The sequence below is a fragment of the Ipomoea nil genome, unplaced genomic scaffold, assembly GCF_001879475.1.
Source record: "Ipomoea nil cultivar Tokyo-kokei standard unplaced genomic scaffold, Asagao_1.1 scaffold1416, whole genome shotgun sequence".
NCBI classification, from domain to species: domain Eukaryota; kingdom Viridiplantae; phylum Streptophyta; class Magnoliopsida; order Solanales; family Convolvulaceae; genus Ipomoea; species Ipomoea nil.
This window is the reverse complement of record NW_017617844.1, coordinates 2,259,428-2,278,160: the sequence shown is the minus strand read 5'-3', so window position 1 is coordinate 2,278,160 and position 18,733 is coordinate 2,259,428. Positions and strand designations below refer to the sequence as shown.

At 37.3% G+C, this 18,733-nt stretch overlaps 1 protein-coding gene across 4 annotated transcripts; it reads right to left on the bottom strand.

The window, feature by feature from the left end:
• Positions 1–1,463: 1,463 nt before the first annotated feature.
• LOC109187048 (microtubule-associated protein 70-1-like) lies at positions 1,464–11,416 on the bottom strand. 4 transcript variants are annotated; one of them, XR_002055208.1, is made up of 9 exons: positions 11,324–11,412; positions 10,843–11,049; positions 10,425–10,526; positions 9,821–9,903; positions 9,391–9,505; positions 2,639–2,679; positions 2,399–2,545; positions 2,193–2,264; positions 1,762–1,845 (listed from the first exon to the last, which is right to left on the bottom strand). XR_002055208.1 is itself a non-coding variant. In XM_019337204.1 (8 exons), the coding sequence occupies exons 4-8, from the start codon at positions 9,842–9,844 to the stop codon at positions 1,669–1,671; spliced, it is 504 nt and encodes a 167-aa protein (XP_019192749.1). In that variant the 5' UTR covers positions 9,845–9,903; positions 10,425–10,526; positions 10,843–11,027; positions 11,324–11,416; the 3' UTR covers positions 1,464–1,668. The 4 variants fall into 4 exon arrangements, 3 of the variants coding, with proteins under 3 accessions (XP_019192749.1, XP_019192750.1, XP_019192748.1); XM_019337204.1 differs by lacking the exon at positions 2,193–2,264 and having other exon boundaries at positions 1,464–1,845; positions 10,843–11,027; positions 11,324–11,416; XM_019337203.1 differs by having other exon boundaries at positions 1,759–2,264.
• Between the last annotated feature and the right edge of the window lie 7,317 nt (positions 11,417–18,733).

Genomic DNA, 18,733 nt, shown 5'->3' with positions numbered 1-18,733 from the left:
AAATAAATGTTGTTGTATCCTTGTGATACATTTTTATTATTGAATAAAAATGAATTGTTCCATTTGTGTGTGTTGAATTTTGTATATTTTAAAATATTCTTGTGTGATATTTTTAATATATAAAAGATTCAATAAGGATGCTTTGAGCATCACGTAGCATTATGTGGAAAAATGCTAAAATGCTTAACGGCCGGAACGAAATGTAACAAGCGTGTTACATGTTTGAAATCTCGTAAGGATTTCGGTTCTAGTTCATGTTGAACGATATAGATTTCAAAGTAGAATCAATTTGTCAAAAATTGGGATAGCTGTATAATCGCGAGCGTCGCAGCTCAAGTGTTGAATATTTTAATAATATTCTGGGTATGATTATATAAGCTTGGTTCAACTAGTTTGGAAATTTTGGTTGATTTGGTCTTGTTAATTGTGTTATAATTAACTTGATCAAAATACCAAATTGTACTAGTATGAAATTTAATTTAAGACAAATTGTGATTTGTTGAATAGTACTTTCGTAGAACTAGCGGAAAGTGCAATTTAATTTGGCACTTTGAAGTGCAAATTAAAGCACTGTAACAGTGCTATTAAGCACTAGGTAAAGTGCTTAATTAGGCACTAGCGGCCACTTGGTGGCAGCACCTTTAGGTGTTGAAAAATTAAGCATTTGATGCTTTGATAATAGCAATAAAGGTGCTAGATTATGATTGGTCTTAATGCTAATTTATTTAGCTTAAACCTTTAGCGTGGTGCTAATTCTTAGCAGTTATCACTTGCAAAGTGGTTGTTGGTGATTAAGCTTGCGAATGAAAGCTTAATTACTTGGAATTGGGTATGACACAATTTGGTGTGCATCGATCCGGTCTCAATTTAGAAATTTCGTAAGTGTTGATTTGTTCGCACCTAAGAGATGTGTTAATTTGTAGCACATGTTTATTCTTTATAAGAATAAAAGAGATAACCAAATTAATCATGGATTAATGCGGTTACGGGCGATCGATGTGGTGAACATGAAACACCCACTACACCAAATCAGGCATTTAGCGGCGGTTATAAACCGCCACTAGTATGTTTAGCGGTGGTTATACAACCGTGTCTAAATAGTGTGTCGCGAAGCATTTAGCGGCGATTTTCTACAACCGCGGGAATTCATGGGAAAATTATTTAGCGGCGGTTTTGAATGCATTTAGCGGCGGTTGCGTAACCGCCGCTAAATAAATCTATTTATTTCGTTTGCTTTTAGCGGCGGTTTAAATAAATCTATTTATTTTGGTTTGCTTTTAGCGGCGGTTTTGTAACTGTCGCTAAATAAATCTATTTATTTGTATCCTTAAATTTTAGTGGCAGTTATTAAGTGTTGCTAAATGTTTTATAATTACATTATTATATTTTTATAATAATCATTTAATTATATTTCTTCAAAAATATTTATATTCAAATGCGTATAATCACAAATAAACTCTATATACACATTTAATTGAAAAGAAAATCAATTGTAACTAATATTTGTCAAATAATAACATTCAATAGTATAGTATTCAAAGAAGTTGCTTCATCAGCTTAGACAATTCAAAACACAATTCTTCAAATACACGAAGATGAGCAGATGCAGGAAGCATGGCATAGAGGTACTGTTGTTCGCTCTCTCTAGGTCTTGAACATTGGTGGTTCTTAAAGCTGAACACATATAGGAGCAACAGTGACATAATCAACTTCTATTCCAGTAGTCTTTTTCCCAGAAGGAACTTTCAATGAAGCAAGGTTTCCATCTTCTCCCAAGGGAACTGCATGCAAATTCACCATCAAAGGAATGAAAAATTCTTCCCCCAAGACATAAAAGTCCTCAACCTGCAATGTTTAGATGTTAGACACTACACAATGAACATCTCAAACATCCCCCATTCCATTAGGGAGGATTCATAATTGATTGAATAAAGAACAAAGATAATGGGTAATCATTTTTGCCAGCAACATTGATGAAAGCAAAACCAACTCCACCATCAATAAAGATGCTTTTAACCAAAGATAACAAAGTTTCCAATGAAACGCTTGTGCTAGATGACCTTAATGTATCTTCTAGAACCCTAAGCCTTAATTGATATTTTTCCTAGGGAAAATAGTAAAGTGCAATTTAAACTAGGACATAAATAGGAAATTGAGTTAAAACTCAGATATTAAATTGGGTGAAGCAATACTTTCAACTGGGCTTCTGATTTTGCAGTTCATTCAGAAATTGCTAGCTTATCTCATAATTGTTGCATCTCCCCCTGTGGCATTAGAAGATGTGGCCACCACAACCCAGTTAAACATAACAATCAAAATGCATTAAATTCATTAATCAAGATAGAATCACAATTAGAACATCAAGCCAATCAAGGGCTGTGATCGACAACTAATATACCTGCAAAAACCTTATCTCTTCAAGCCACTGTTTTACAGGCATTACTTTGTCATTAGAATCTTTCCACTCATTAGCAACCACTGTGGCCACCCTATTTGCAGTAACCTTCGCATGTGCCAGTTCCCGGTCAAGAGTTTTTCTCTCTTCCTGGGAACAGATTAAACAGAACATATTTTAAGATACATGGTACTCTTGACTTATCAGGCATGATGTATAATGGAATTATTTTTTGCACAGTACATTCATCTCTTGAACTTTGCGTTGGTAATCCCGAACAGCATGTTGGAAAAATTAGCTTAAAATGGCATAAAATGACATATTAAGTGGCTATTTTGTGGTACAATTATCAGTGGGGTCCACTTCCGGTTTGGGTCGGGTCAAAGTGGATTCGGGTTCTTCGTAGTGAGACGAAGAGATTGATATATTGTACGCTCAAAACGGATAATGGGAATGTCGGCTAAGTTATGCCAAACTCCGGTATCATTTTCCATTTGATATAGTCACTTGGTTCGGCCGAAACCGAACCGAGAGGACCTACTCTCGTGCTACAAAGAGCACGAGAGGAAAGGTTGTGGTGCACGAAAGCACAACTCTCGTGCGAGAGTGCACCACAGCACGCACGAGAGTACATCTGTTACGGAATTAATACTGTTTTAATTCCAATTTTAAATTCTGAGTTTAATCCTACTTAGTGGGTGGCTGTTACAGGTGTTACACAATTGGTTTTAATACCAATTTAATGGCCATGTTGAATGCTAGCACTCCAACATCCCTATATAAAGAGAGGTAGAGCAGTAGCATTTTACACAGTACACGAAACTAAGGAATTCCAGTACAGTTTTACTTCAAAACTTCTGCTTCTACTCTTTTCTTTTAGCCAACCAGTGTTCTTGCTGTGCTTTGTTTGCCGGGTTCTTTGTTTAGGTGCTTAAACAAAGAATCGTAGCACGTTTTATCTTGGGAAACCTAGGCTACAACGCTCCTAGCACTTGTGGGAGGTAGCAAATAAGGTTTTAAGGAAAAGAACTTTGTGTTCGAACTCGTGCTAAACCTAAGCCAAATTTCTTCATCTTTTCTTCCCTTCTTTCCAGAAAATAATAGTCAATTTTATTTGATTATTATTTGTTTTCCTACCAACGGTTCCTATAGTCTTAAAACCTTTTTTCTTGTTTTCCCATTGGTTGTTTTCTCGAATTTCTTTGAAGAAATGTAGAACCCGGAGTTGCCAATCGTTAACAATGGGGAAGAAAATATTGTTGAGAACAACAATGGAGGAAATGGCAACAATGTTGCTAATTCCCATGCTACACCAGTGAACGTTGGTTCACAGGATGGTGGGAGCACTGAGGGATATATTCGCATGTCTCGGGTACCTTCGGTATCGAGTGGTTCGGCTGAAAAGCCAGAGAAGTTCACTGGTGTTGGTTCGAACTTCAAGATGCGGCAACAGAAGATGTTGTTCTTCCTAGCAACTCTCGGCTTGGCAAGGTTCTTGTCCGAGAGTGTTCCTGCGTTGAAGGAACAAGATGCACAATCCGTGATGGTAGTTGGCTATTGGAAGGATTCGGACTTCCTTTGCCGAAACTACATCCTGAATGGATTGTGTGACACGCTATATGATGTATATCGAAAGATAAGCACATCAAAAGCGTTGTGGGAAGCTTTGGATCATAAATACCGAAGTGAGGATACCGGGTCAAAGAAATTTGTGGTTGGCCGATTCCTCGACTTCAAAATGGTTGATTCAAAAACTGTGCTAAGTCAGGTAGAAGATTTGCAGTTAATCTTTGATGAGATCCGTGACGAGGGCATGGTGCTAAGTGAAGCCTTCCAAGTGGGATCTGTGATCCATTTGTTGCCTCCAGGTTGGAAAGACTTCAAGAACTACCTTAAGCATAAGCGAAAGGAGATGAATCTGGAGGACCTGATCCAGCGACACAAGATTGAGGAAGGGAACAGGACGAATGATAGGAAACTTCCTATCGTTGTTGGCGCTAAGGCCAACGTTGTGGAGCACGGTAAGAACTCCAAGAGGAACCAGAAGGACAAGCGAAAGTTAGGTCAGAAAGGTGGCGTTACCAAGAACAAGTTTCCTGGTGAATGCTACAATTGTGGCAAGCATGGCCACAGAGCATCTGAATGCAAGGCTCCAGGGAAGAAGAACAAGAGTTCTGAAGCCAACGTTGTTGGAGATAGCAATCAGAAGGAGGTCGAGATTAGCCTTTCGGCTATGGTGACCGAGGTGAACCTCGTGGGCTCAAACCCTCGTGAATGGTTCATTGATACCGGTGCAACCAGGCACTTGTGTTGCAACCGAGAGATGTTCAACACCTTTGAGACCGTTGAGGGTGAAAAGGTGTGGATGGGAAACTCTGCTCAGTCTGCTGTGGAAGGCATGGGTAAGGTGGTTCTGAAGATGACTTCCGGGAAGGAACTGACGTTGAACAACGTGCTGTATGTTCCTGAGCTGAGGAAGAATCTTGTGCCTGGCTCTCTGTTGAACAAGCATGGCTTTCGCATGGTGTTCGAGTCAGACAAAGTAGTTTTGTCCAAGTTAGGGATGTTTGTTGGTAAAGGATATGTAACTGATGGGCTGTTTAAGCTCAATGTAATTCCTGTTATCAATAAAAGCAAAGTTAATTCTGTTTACTTGCTTGAGTCTTCCAATTTGTGGCATGGTAGACTAGGTCATGTTAATTTTAATTCTATGCGTAGATTAATTAGCATGGACCATATTCCTAACTTTCAAATTAACACAAATAACAAGTGTGAAATTTGTGTTGAGGCAAAACTAACGAAAGTACCTTTCAAATCGGTTGAAAGGGAAACTGAACCACGAGAATTAATCCATAGTGATTTGTGCGATTTTAGATCGATACAAACGAGAGGTGGTAATAAGTATTTTATCACATTTATCGACGATAGCACACGATACTGCTATGTGTATTTGCTTAAAAGCAAAGATGAAGCCGTTGATAAATTCATTCTTTATAAGAATGAAGTGGAAAATCAACTTAATCGGAGAATTAAGAAGGTTAGAAGCGATCGAGGTGGTGAGTACGAAGCACCGATTGGTGACTTCTGTGCAAGTGTAGGTATCATACACGAGCGTACGACACCTTACTCACCTCAATCGAACGGTGTTACCGAACGAAAGAATCGTACATTGAAAGATATGATGAATGCGATGCTTATAAGTTCGGGCCTACCTCAAGATGTGTGGGGTGAGGCTATTTTGACAAGTAATTACCTTTTAAATAAGGTACCCCACAAGAAGCTTGATAAGACTCCTTATGAGCTGTGGAACGGTAGGAAACCTTCCTACCAGTACCTAAAAGTGTGGGGGTGTCTTGCCAAAGTTTTGGTGCCAACACCTAAGAAAGTAAAGATAGGTCCTAAGACGGTGGACTGTATCTTTATTGGCTATGCACATAATAGTAGTGCTTATCGGTTCTTAGTACACGAGTCCCATAATCCGGACGTACACGAGAACACGATAATAGAATCAAGGAATGCATCTTTCTTTGAAAATGTATTTCCTTGTAGGTCTAGCGAGGGACCGAGTACGTCAAAATGAACGTTTGACGAAGCTATGGATAATGATAGTGGGGAATCCGAGAGAGAACCCGAGCTCGAGCCGAGACGCAGTAAGCAGGCGAGAGTTGGAAAATCATTTGGTCCTGATTTTCTAACTTACTTGTTGGAGTACAATTCGAGTACTCTAACTTGTTTATTAGAAAATGAACCCGATTTTCTATCTTGTTTGATAGAAAACGAGCATCGAACGTATGTAGAAGCCGTGACTTCTACAAAAGGACCAATGTGGAAAGAGGCTATTAAAAGTGAAGTGGATTCTATCTTACAGAATCACACTTGGGAACTTGTTGATCTACCTCCGGGTAGTAAACCCTTAGGATCCAAGTGAGTCTTTAAAAGGAAGATGAAACCTGATGGTTCCATCGAGAAGTATAAGGCTAGGCTTGTAATCAAGGGTTATAGGCAACACGAGGGCCTTGATTACTTCAACACATATTCTCCTGTGACGAGAATAAACTCCATTCGGATGATACTTGCCATAGCCGTATTGCAGAATTTGGAAGTTCATGAAATGGACGTTAAAACCGCTTTCCTAAATGGCAAATTAGATGAGGAAATCTATATGGAACAACCCGAAGGGTTCATGGTTCCGGGCCAAGAAAGGAAAGTGTGTAAGTTGGTTAAATCACTATATGGTTTAAAACAAGCGCCTAAGCAATGGCATGAGAAGTTTGACCATGCGATGTTGACTAATGGGTTCAAAATAAACGAAAGTGACAAATGTGTCTACGTTAAAGAAACGATAGACGGTTATGTCATTCTTTGTTTATACGTAGATGACATGCTCATCGTTGGTAGTAACGATCGAATGATCAAGTCTACCAAAAACATGTTAAATGCGAGATTTGACATGAAGGATATGGGTTTGGCTGATTTAATCCTCGGGATTAGAATCATTAGAAGACCTGATGGTCTGGTGTTAAGCCAATCACATTATATTGATAAAATCCTTGAAAAATTTAACAAGGATAATCATCAAGGGACTAGGACGCCATTAGATCGAAGCGTTCATCTAACCAAGAACCACGGGGAGTACGTGTATTTCTCAAGTAGAATATGCTCAGGTTATTGGTAGTTTGATATATCTAATGAGCTGTACTAGGCCGGATATTGCCTTTGTGGTTAGTAAACTCAGTAGATATACGAGTAACCCCGGTGCCATGCACTTGACGGCAATAGTGAAGGTTCTGAGATACTTAAGGTATACTCGAGACCTTGGACTGCACTATGGGAGATATCCTGCTGTACTTGAAGGGTATAGCGACGCTAGCTGGATATATGATATTAAGGGCTCTAAGTCCACGAGTGGCTACGTGTTTAAACTAGCCGGTGCAGCCGTTGCATGGAAATCCTCTAAACAAACTGTGATAGCTAGATCCACGATGGAATCTGAGCTGATAGCCTTGGACAAATGTTGTGAAGAGGCTGAATGGCTACGCCATTTTTTAGAGGATATTCCTAATTGGGAAAGATCTGTACCTCCAATGTGTGTGCATTGTGATAGTCAAGCTGCAATTGGACAACTACAGAATCATATGTATAATGGTAAGTCTAGACATGTGTATCGTAGACATAATACCATTAGAGAACTTCTCACAACTGGTGTTGTCTCGATTGACTACGTAAAGTCAATAGACAATATAGCGGATCCGCTAACCAAAGGGTTATGTAGAGTAGCTATGGAGAAGTTGAGACGAGGAATGGGTCTAAAGCCCTTGGTATAAAGTTCTATAGTGGACACCCAACCTAACTGGCACCTAGGTTCAATGGGATAACTAAATTATGGAACGGAGCGTGTCACTGTGGGGGTCTCGGATTCCCTACCACTCCTCGTTAGAGACAGTGGCTCCCGCACAAGGTTAGCATGTTAAATGCTTTAGTGATTCGAATGTCGGTTGACATATGTGAGTATGCGGGAAACTCGGGAAAGAATCACCTATGTGAGAGAGAAGTGAGGGTCGCTTCAAAGGAGAATTGACGGGCACAATTCTTCACAAACTCTTGCAGAACCAGGAATGGTGACCCACGACCAAAATGGGCACAATCATGAGAACAAAACATGGTTGGGAGGTTGCTGTGTGAGATACGTCATCGTCTACACAAACGGCAGTCGGTTCAAAGACATCGCGTTCTACCGTACAGTCAGTAGAGTAAATGTATCTTCACGAGGGAAGGTTCAAAGGGTGTGACCCTACCTATCCTATGCAGGGATCGACCGTTGAACATAGTTGTTTCCATTTTTAAAACTACCCCGAAAATCAATTTTCATTTATGTGAGGGATTGTTGGAAAAATTAGCTTAAAATGGCATATTAAGTGGCTATTTTGTGGTACAATTATCAGTGGGGTCCACTTCCGATTTGGGTCGGGTCAAATTGGATTCGGGTTCTTCGTAGTGAGACGAAGAGATTGATATATTGTACGCTCAAAACGGATAATGGGCGAATGAGATATTGATTCTCAAAGTAGACCCATTTGAGTTGGGAAATGAAGGGAAAATAGTGGACTTTGTAGAATTGTATAGCATAGAGGCTCTCTCGCGGGGGGTGGGGGGGGGTGTAAATCAAAATCCAACTAGAGGAGATCGAAAAGGCTTGATTCAAGCCCGAGCTCGCGCCTGCGGGCACGAATGTCTTCTGGAAATTGGCTGGCCTTGCGGGCTAAGTTATGCCAAACTTCGGTATCATTTTCCATCTGATATAGTCACTTGGTTCGACCGAAACCGACAACTCTCGTGTTACTGGTCCTTATGCTCTCGTGTGCACCTGCACCCCAACGGTCTGAAACCCGAAAGTTCAGCCTGTTGTACAGATTAAACTCATCTGTTACTGAATTAATACTGTTTTAATTCCAATTTTAAATTCTCAGTTTAATCCTACTTAGTGGGTGGTTGTTACAGGTGTTACACAATTGGTTTTAATACCAATTTAATGGCCATGTTGAATGCTAGCACTCCAACATCCCTATATAAAGAGAGGTAGAGCAGTAGCATTTTACACAGTACACGAAACTAAGGAATTCCAGTACAGTTTTACTTCAAAACTTCTGCTTCTATTCTCTTCTTTTAGCCAACCAGTGTTCTTGCTGTGCTTTGTTTGCCGGGTTCTTTGTTTAGGTGCTTAAACAAAGAATCGTAGCAAGTTTTATCCTGGGAAACCTATGCTACAACGCTCCTAGCACTTGTGGGAGGTAGCAAATAAGATTTTAAGGAAAAGAACTTTGTGTTCGAACTCGTGCTAAACCTAAGCCAAATTTCTTCATCTTTTCTTCCCTTCTTTCCAGAAAATAATAGTCAATTTTATTTGATTATTATTTGTTTTCCTACCAACGGTTCCTACAGTGATCAAATAAAATTGACTATTATTTGTTTTCTTACCAACGGTTCCTACACAACATTAGCTGCTGCACCACCAGCAAGAACAGCCTCATCAAGCTCACGCACAGTTTGGGTAAGCTTTTCAACTTCTGCAACCTTTTGGCGATGCATTTTATCCAATATTTTGTTCTCTTCCTGAAGTATTTTGGGATTAAATTACAAATTTAAAAACTAGACCAGAAAAAAAAAACACTAATAGAGAAAGCAAACCAACACAGAAAAATACTTTGAGAGATTAATGTTATGTTTAAACTGACTGTCATGATGCCATCACCAGACTTTGTATAAAGAAGTCTGGCAACCTTAATAGAATCATTTCAGCATTGAGTCAGTTGTGAAACCTTCGAGAATTAAATAATTAATGCTTGCACCTTATTATTTAAAGCAATAATTATTGGTTAGTAGGAAAGATGAACCACAAGAAAATTGACAGAGAAAATAGGTCAAAACCTTTGCATCAGAGCATTCTGGCATGGAAACCGTTAGGCATTGAGTTTGATGTACAATTTCAGTTAACTGCCAAGGTTTGATACCTGAAAATTTTCAACAAAACTCATTAACATAGCAAGAAAGTGCACAGATAAATAAAGGGTTAGTGAGTCTTTAACAGGTACTAACGAATAGTTTATCCAGATAAAATTATCATATCACCATTGTTGACACAAATCCAACTTTATAATAATGTAATCAATGTTAATTAGTTATTAAAATATGTTATAAAGTTTATTTACTTTAACTAATAATTATTAAAATATGTTATTAAGTTTATCTTGAATAGATTTTTTAAAGTTAAAAAAAAATGTTCAATTTTTTTGAGAATAGCTGAAATTTAAGACTAAATACATTAATCTCTCAACCACCTGAAAATGGTTTCAAACAAATATTTCAATAAGAGCACAAATTATGCCTTAGGTCACACAGAAAAATAAATAAATAAATAAATAACCACCAAGAGCAGAATAAATGATTATATAATCATAGGCCAGCAGAGCATCATAATGAAAAAAAATTGGGTAGATGAAAATACAATCAACTAAAAACAATTGGAAAGGACCTTCTCATAAATGCAAAATGTTCTTGAAGAAGCTATCTGCTCTACATAGACGCAATCATCTGATAATGAACAAGAAAACCATTGACACCCAATTGCAGGAGCCTGCAAGAGTGCAAGACATGAATCATTATAAGGCAGAATAGATCCACAATTAGCACTTTCCAAGTTCCATATAAACATGTTAGTCATCACTACAAGCAGCAGCAAGTTAAATCCTCTAATCGAAAAACATACTATAAATTCATTTGTCAATACTCAGCTAAATAAATATACAAAATAGGACCAAGACAAGGACCACAGGGACACTTATAGACTCTGAACCTGAAGTTCAAAAGACAAACTGGATGATTTCTTAACAATAATATATGCAATGCCGCAATGGTTGATCACTATATATCATATTTGTGCATAATTTTACCTGAGGAAAGTTAATTCCATAGCTGCTCCTGAGCTTTGAAGAAGGAAATGCAGCAACAAAAGTGTCATTTTTCCACACATGAAAAGGTTCATTAACATAAGGTGCCAACTTATCACAGCTTTTGCCACCAGAATCAGCAGTAACCTTCAACCCAACTTCTTCTATTGCATTTACCCATTCCCTTGCTAACCCATCAAAAATAGGAACCTGTCTAAGTTAGTTTCAAAATGTTAATGTATTGGTACTAAACTGAAGCAAGTTCCACATAGGCGAGCATAATTACCGAAAAACTGACGAAACTAATAACCAATAGTCAAAATATTTAGTGACGAAACAAGTTTACACAAAATGCAGTCAAAGTTCAACTTGGAATCGATGGTGAAAAATATCAAGTTATCAACCTAGCAGAAGATTTTTCAAAATAGGCTACAAATAGCAGATTCGAAGGCTAACTCAATTGCAAAATGAATCATATCATAACCTAGTAGAAGATTTTGCAGAAACTGCTCTTCCCAACTTCGGCTGCGACGAACAAGAAATCGAACTCCGGCGGCGACGAACAAGAATTCGAACTCCGGCGGCGACGAACACGTAATCGAACTCCGTCGGCTACGAACAAAAGAATTGAATGAACGATTCAGTGATTGTTGCTTCCTCGTGTTTTAGAAATCACTGGGGATTGTGGAAGAATTGGGAAAAATTGAAATTTGAGAGAAAAGACTGAATAATGGGAGACGGGTTTTTGGCGACTATTCTTTTGGAGAGAAACGATCGGTTGAACTGTTGAAGAGTGCTGTGGAAAACAGGAAGGGTTAATTTTTAAACACTTATAAATTTTAATTTGAGTTTTAGCGGCGGTCATATAACCGCCGCTAAAATACATATTAAATTAATGTATAACGCCTTTCGTACGATTATTTTTTTAAGTTCTAGTATAAGATTTAGAGGCGGTTTTATAACTGTTGCGAAATATTCATTTAGCGGCGGTTATATATAACCGCCGTTAAATATATGTCGCTAAAAAAGCTGTCTGTTGTAGTGACCTATTGGTGATTTCTGCGCAAGCGTATCGTACTCGAGCGTACGACACCGTGTTTACCTCAGTCGAACGTTGTTGCCGAACATCAATATCAAGACGTTGATAAGTTCGGGTCTACCTCAAAGTATGTGGAGTGAGACAATACTTTGGACAAGTAAGTACCTTTTAAATAAGGTTACCCGCATGAAATTCTTACGAATTATGGGTACGTAGGAAGTTTTCCTACTAATACCTGAAATGTGGGGGTGTCTTGCCAAAGGCGTTTATTCGTTCTTAGTACATGAGTCTTACAGTTTGGATGTACATAAGAACACGATAAATTGAATTAAGAAATTCATCGCTCTTTGAGAATGTATTTCTGCGAAGGTTCAATGAAGGGACCTAGCACGTTGAAATGAACTTTTGACGTAGCTATGGTTAGGGGGTATGAAAGAGAACCCGAGGTCAAAGCTAGACGTAGCAAAAGAACTAGGATTGAAAAACCCCGTGGTCCATATTTTCTGACGTACATGCTAGAATGTGACGCGCATATTCTAACTTGTTTACAAGAAAATAAACCAAATTTTTCTGACGAGATTGTTAGAAAATGAGCCTTGAAAACGTATGTAGAAGTTGTGACTTCTACGGATGGACCAATATAAAAGAGGCTACGGGAAAGTGAAGTGGATTCTATCTTACAGAATCATACTTGGAACTGGTTGTTCTTCCTCCAGGTTGTAAAACCTTTGGATCCTTGTGGATCACGTGTCGGAAGATAAAAACTGGTTGGTTATATTGAAGTAAATGGTCGGTCTTGTAATTGAAGATTACATGCAACGTGAGTGCCTCGGTTACTTCGATATGTATTCTCTTGTGATGAGAATGAAATCCATTAGTATGATACTTGCCACAGCCGTTTAGCGAGATTTGGAAGTTCATCGAAATGGATGTATCACTTTCTTAATAGACATGGAACAACCTGAGGGTTTTGTGGTTCCGCGCTATGGAAAGAAAGTGTGTAATTGGTGAGATCATTGTATGGTTCAAAACACTTGCCTTAGTATTTGGCATGAGAGGTTTGTCATACAATGATGACAAACGAGTTTAGTATAAATAAAACTGACAAGTGGGTCTACGTATTGCGTACGATAGACAGTGATATCACTGTTTGTTTATACACGATAAACTCATCGTGGGTAGTAACGATCAAATGATCAATTCTACCAGGAACATGTTAAATTTGAGATTTGACATGAGAGGTGTGAGTTTGGCAGATTTAATCTTCGAGATTAAAATCGTGAGAAAACCGCATGGTCTCGTGTTAAGCCAATCTCATCGTGTTGATTGAATCCTTGCAAAGGATGTTAATCAAGTGGCTTGGACACCGTTAGATACTAACGTACAACTAGCCAATAATCACAGAGATTGTACTTCTCACGGAGAATACATTCAGATTATTGGTAGTTTAATTATACCTAATGGGTTGTACTAAGTCGGATATTGCCTTTGCGGTTAACGAACTCGGTAGACATACGAGTAACCCTAGTGATAAGCACTAGACGGCAACAGTGAAAGTTATGAGATACTTAAGTTATACTCATGACTTTGGACTACACTACGTGAGATATCTAGCTGTATTTGGAAAGTATAGCACGTTAAAAGGATATCAAAGGACGCTAAGTCCATTAAAGACTACGTGTTAACGTAGGCCAGTGCAGTTGGTTTTATGGAAATTCTCAAAACGATTTGTGATAGCTAAGATCCATGATGGAATCTAAGCTGAGAGCCTTAGACTCGTGTCGTGAGCGAGTAGGCCGAATGGCCATGCCATTTTTCGGGAATGTTCATAGAGGTAAACTCGTACCTCCAATTTGTGTGCGTTGCGATAGTCAAGTCAAAATTAGTTAAGTACAGAGTTAGATGTGTAATGGTAAGTCTAGACTTATAAGTCGTAGACATAATACTATTAAACAATTTCTCACAACTGGGGTTATCTCTATTGACTACTGATGTCAAAAGATAATGTAGCGACTGCTAACTCGCTAACCTGAGGGTAAGCAAATGGTTGTTGAGAAGTTGGAACGAGGAATGGGTCTAAAGCCCTTGGACTAAAAGTTCTATAGTGGATACCCAACCTAGCTGGCACCTAGGTTCAATGGGACAACTAAATTATGGAACAGAGCGTGTCACTGTGGGGGTCTCCGACTCCCTACCACTCCTCGTTAGAAACATTGACTCCCGCACGAGGCTAGCACGTTGATGCTTTAATGATTTGAATGTCGGTTGACATGTGTGAGTATGCGGGATACTCGAGAAAGAATCATCTATGTAAGAGAGAAGTGAGGGTCGCTTCAAAGGAGAATTGATGGGCACAATTCTTTAGAAACTCTCGCAGAATCAGGAACGGTGACCCACGACCAAAACAGGCACACTCATGAGAACAAAGCATGGTTGGGAGGTTCCTGTGTGAGATATGTCATCGTCTACACAAACGGCAGTCGGTTCAAAAACATCGCATACCGTACAACCTGTAGAGTAAACATATCTTCACAAGGGAAGGTTCAAAGGGTAACACCTACCTATCCTATGCAGGGATCGACCGTTGAACACAGTTGTTTCCGATTTCAAAATACCCTGAAAATCAATTTTCATTCATGTTGGGGATTGTTGGAAAAATAACATTAAAATGACATTTAAGTGGCTATTTTGTGATACAATTATCAGTGGGGTCCACTTCCGAAATGGGTCGGGTAAAAGTGGATTCGGGTTCTTCTTAGTGAGACGAAGAGATTGATATATTGTACGCTCAAAATGGATAATGGGTGAATGAGATATTGATTCTCAAAGTAGACCCATTGAGTTGGAAAAATGAGGGGAAAAAGATGAGCTCTTGTCCCACATTGGTTTGAGAAGTGGATTTGCACCACTATTTATACAAAGGTCTTTTATAAGCTTATTAAATTGTATAGCATAGAGGCTCTCTCTTGTGCGCGGGGGTGCAAATCAAATCCCAAATTGAGATAAAAAAGGCTTGATTCAACACAACGCCACTTGCCTACACTACATGCACGAGTTGAAACAGGGTGAACCATTTTAATAATGTCCTCGCAAGTGCACGAGTGCTGAAACAGAGCGAACCATTTTAATAAACAGAGCGAACCATTTTAATAATTTCGTCGCAAGTGCACGAATCACTGTAGTAATAGGGTGCAAAAGCAAGAGGTCGAACTCACAGGGAATTGATACAATGCAATTTAACCGAATCACTGTAGTAATAGGGTGCAAAAGCAAGAGGTCGAACCCACATGGAATTGATACAATGCAATTTAAAGACTGAAAATTTAAAGTAGTAAAATCAAATGTCAAAGATAAAAGATCAATTCAAATGCACAATAATTAAATTAAAATCTAAGAAATTAATTAAATGAATCACGAGGAACGAGATGATGATCAAATAACAACAGAATACAAAAGCCTAAGTTCATGAATCAATTACTATTACTAGAAAAGCAATTTAACAAGCCATTACAGTGAAGGAATTGTAATAAACATGTAATTAGCACTAAGTAATTAGCACAATAACTATGCGAGTAGCAACACAATTCTAAACTTATTAGAATTCAAAGGATTACAAATTCCTTAAGTGAAACAGTAATTATGAGTTTCATTGCAAACTTAACAGAATTGAAGTTAAAAGGAATTGGATTACAAACTCATACTAACAATACGGAGAAACAAATTGAGAAAGGAAAAAGAACCAGAGGCTTGCTGCCGACACGGACGTTGCTGCTGCTAACGAAGATTGTTGCTGCGTCGATCGAAGTCGCCGAATTACATGCCAGAAACAAACTGTGGTGCACCAACGGAAATTCAAAGCTGCTGGAAATTAATTCTTCGCCTCCGGAATTGGTTTGGGGCCAACTGATGATGCATTCCTCCTCGAATCGCCCTCTTTTATATTGTTATTTACCAACCACTTCTCCTAAACCAGCCACGATTTCTCCGATTTTAGATTTTCGTTGAAGAACGGGAACCAGGGAATGCCGATCAGAAATTCTTCATCCAGGCCTTCCGCTGACCGAATATGTTGAATAATACCGTCCGCAAATCTGATTCTCGATCCCCTTATTTCTCAATGATAATAATAATAATAATAATAATAATAATAATAATAATAATAATAATAATAATAATAATAATAATAATAATAATAACTTATTAGAGGCCATATATAACTAATCTACATTTATTAAACTCCTGCTGAACATGTACTACTAAAATTATTAATATTATCATTAAATTAGGATCAAGGAATTATTGGACTAACAGAATTCAAATAATAAAATAAATTTAATAAAAACAACCTTAAAAAAAGAATAGTATTAACAAAGCTATTTAATCAAAATAATAAATAAAACTATATATAAATTAATTAATTATTAAAAATTAACTATACAAATATTATTTAAAATAACAATAAAAATACTGTTTATCAAACTTCCCCACACATATTATTTGCTTGTCCTCAAGCAAAAACATTATTAACAAGAAAAGAAATTAAAATAAAAGAATGTATTAGATCGAGCTTCACTGAAATAACCTTAAAATTTTATTGCCAACAATGCAGGGTTAGTGCCAACTCAAAGAATGCATAAAATATATAGTTGACTAGAAGTTAAAAACTTTAACAACTAAAATAAATATAAAACGTGTGCTCGTGTGCTGACACCCCTTATATGAACTATACAAAAAATTAATAAAATAAATATGAAATTTTCACAAAATATAACCTAAGCCAAATTCAGAAATAATCTATCACGGTGCAAGTGCAAAACATGAAGGAAACAAGGATCAAGACATTTATTAAGAATTAAAATGCAAATACTCATCTCTTGACTCTCTTCCAAAGTTCACTCATTATTTTCTATTTTTGACTTTTTCCAAGGAGAACTTCCCCAAAAAACCTCGACATTTTACGCCAGGCATGTTTGGATTTTCAATTTTGTGTGTACTCATAAACCAGACCACGACACTTATTTATTTATTTATGGTACATGTGTAGGTGGCTAATTCAGCGGAGTAGAATCTCTGATTTATTGCAAAAAGAATAAATAAATAAACAAACACTCTCATTTATTTTTAAATATTTTTTTAAATCTTTTCTTTTCACCTCACTTATGCCATAAAGATGATCCTTGAATCAACACATTACACCACAATTTATAGCAATCAAGAATTTATTTAAGAATTTGAAAAAGGTAATATAAAGTGAAACCAACATATAAACTATTAAAGAAAATGCATAAAACATATAAGGTTATTTGTGATTTTGTAAATTCTATTTATGATTTTTTTTTGAGTAAAAGACATTTTTGGTCCTAGACTTATAGTGGCTTGGACAATTTTAGTCCTTTATAAAAAAATTTGCCATTTTATGGACAGAGTTATTATGGCGAGGACATTTTTGGTCCCCCGTCTATATTTTTGTTAGATAACCGTCTGAGAGAGGGGTAATTACGTCAATTTAGGCTATCTCCTTCTATCTATTATATCTATGTGTGTTTTGTTTTCTTCTCGGTCATAATTCGAAGGAGTCGGAGAGTCCAAGTTGCAGTAAAGGCATGGTTGTGGGCAGAGCATTTCGTAGTGCAAAACTACAAATAAATGAGGGTCAGAGTAAAGGCATGGTTGTGGGACCAAAATCGTCCATCTCACAATAAAGAGATAGCTTAAATTGACGTAATTGCCCCTCTCTCATACGGTTATCTAACAGAAATATAGACGGAGGACCAAAAATGTCCTCGCCACAATAACTCTGTCCATAAAATGGCAAATTTTTTTATAAAGGACTAAAATTGTCCAAGCCACTATAAGTCTAGGACCAAAAATGTCTTTTACTCTTTTTTTTTTTTGTCTATACTTGATTTTTGTTGGATTTTTTTTTGTTTTGTTTTGTTTTTTTTTTTTTTTTTTTTTTTTTTTTTTGACAAAGATATAAAATTAAAGAAATTAACAACTAGTCAAAAGCAATATACAAACTAAGAGTTGACAAAAACATGCATTATTTTCATCACCGAATATTTAAAAGACTTAGGACAAAGCTCAACTAATGCTAGAGTTTTAAAATAAAATGGCTAAAGAAAATATACATAAGAAAATTAAAAATTTTGAAATTTTTTAATTTTTTGTGATTTGTGGGTAGAACCCCTTCCCCACACTTATTTTTAACATTATCCCAAATGTTGTGAGAGGAAAGAAAAGAAGACAAAGAGAGTCCTCCTTTATTAGATTTTTTATTTGTGAAATTCTCATATGGCCCTGCAGTTTGATAATAATAAGAACAAACTGATTTATCAACGTCATTCAAAAGATTTTCTTTTTGAATTTTATCAAACTCTAACTTACCATCATCAGCAAAATTCAACCTCTTAACTGCAAAAACTTGGTTAGATCTATCAGACAGATTCATAGACGTAAAAATTGGAAACTCAGCAGTTTCAACAAGCACATTTTTGGTCAATTTGTCTGCTTGAGCATCAATAAGGATTGGGGGCAATTCTTTTTGTACCACTTCACTTACCGTTTCAGGCACACAACTTTTTAGCATATTTGGATAAGAAACTGAGGGCACATAAGGCTTGGGTGATACATAAGGCTCCTCTTCCTCGCAATCTTTATTTTATATAAGTTTGGTGTTTTTAAAGCTTTCATCAACAGGGACTGGGGGCACATAAAGCTTGGGAGGCACATAAGGGTTATCAGATTTATGCAATTGAGGTTCATCCTTTTCAACAACAATATCATCAACATCATTATTCAATTTTTCAATCATTTCAGTTTGTTGACAATTGATATTATCTTTTATTTTGTTTT

Excerpts from the sequence above, each read along its gene's own strand:
- LOC109187048 (XM_019337204.1), bottom strand. The coding sequence starts at position 9,844 with ATGCCAGAATGCTCTGATGCAAAG. Across the intron at positions 9,506-9,820 it reads CAGAATGCTCTGATGCAAAG|GAAGAGAACAAAATATTGGA; the intron begins GTTTTGACCTAT and ends AAAATACTTCAG. Across the intron at positions 2,546-2,638 it reads GCAAAGTTCAAGAGATGAAT|GAAGAGAGAAAAACTCTTGA; the intron begins GTACTGTGCAAA and ends ATCTGTTCCCAG.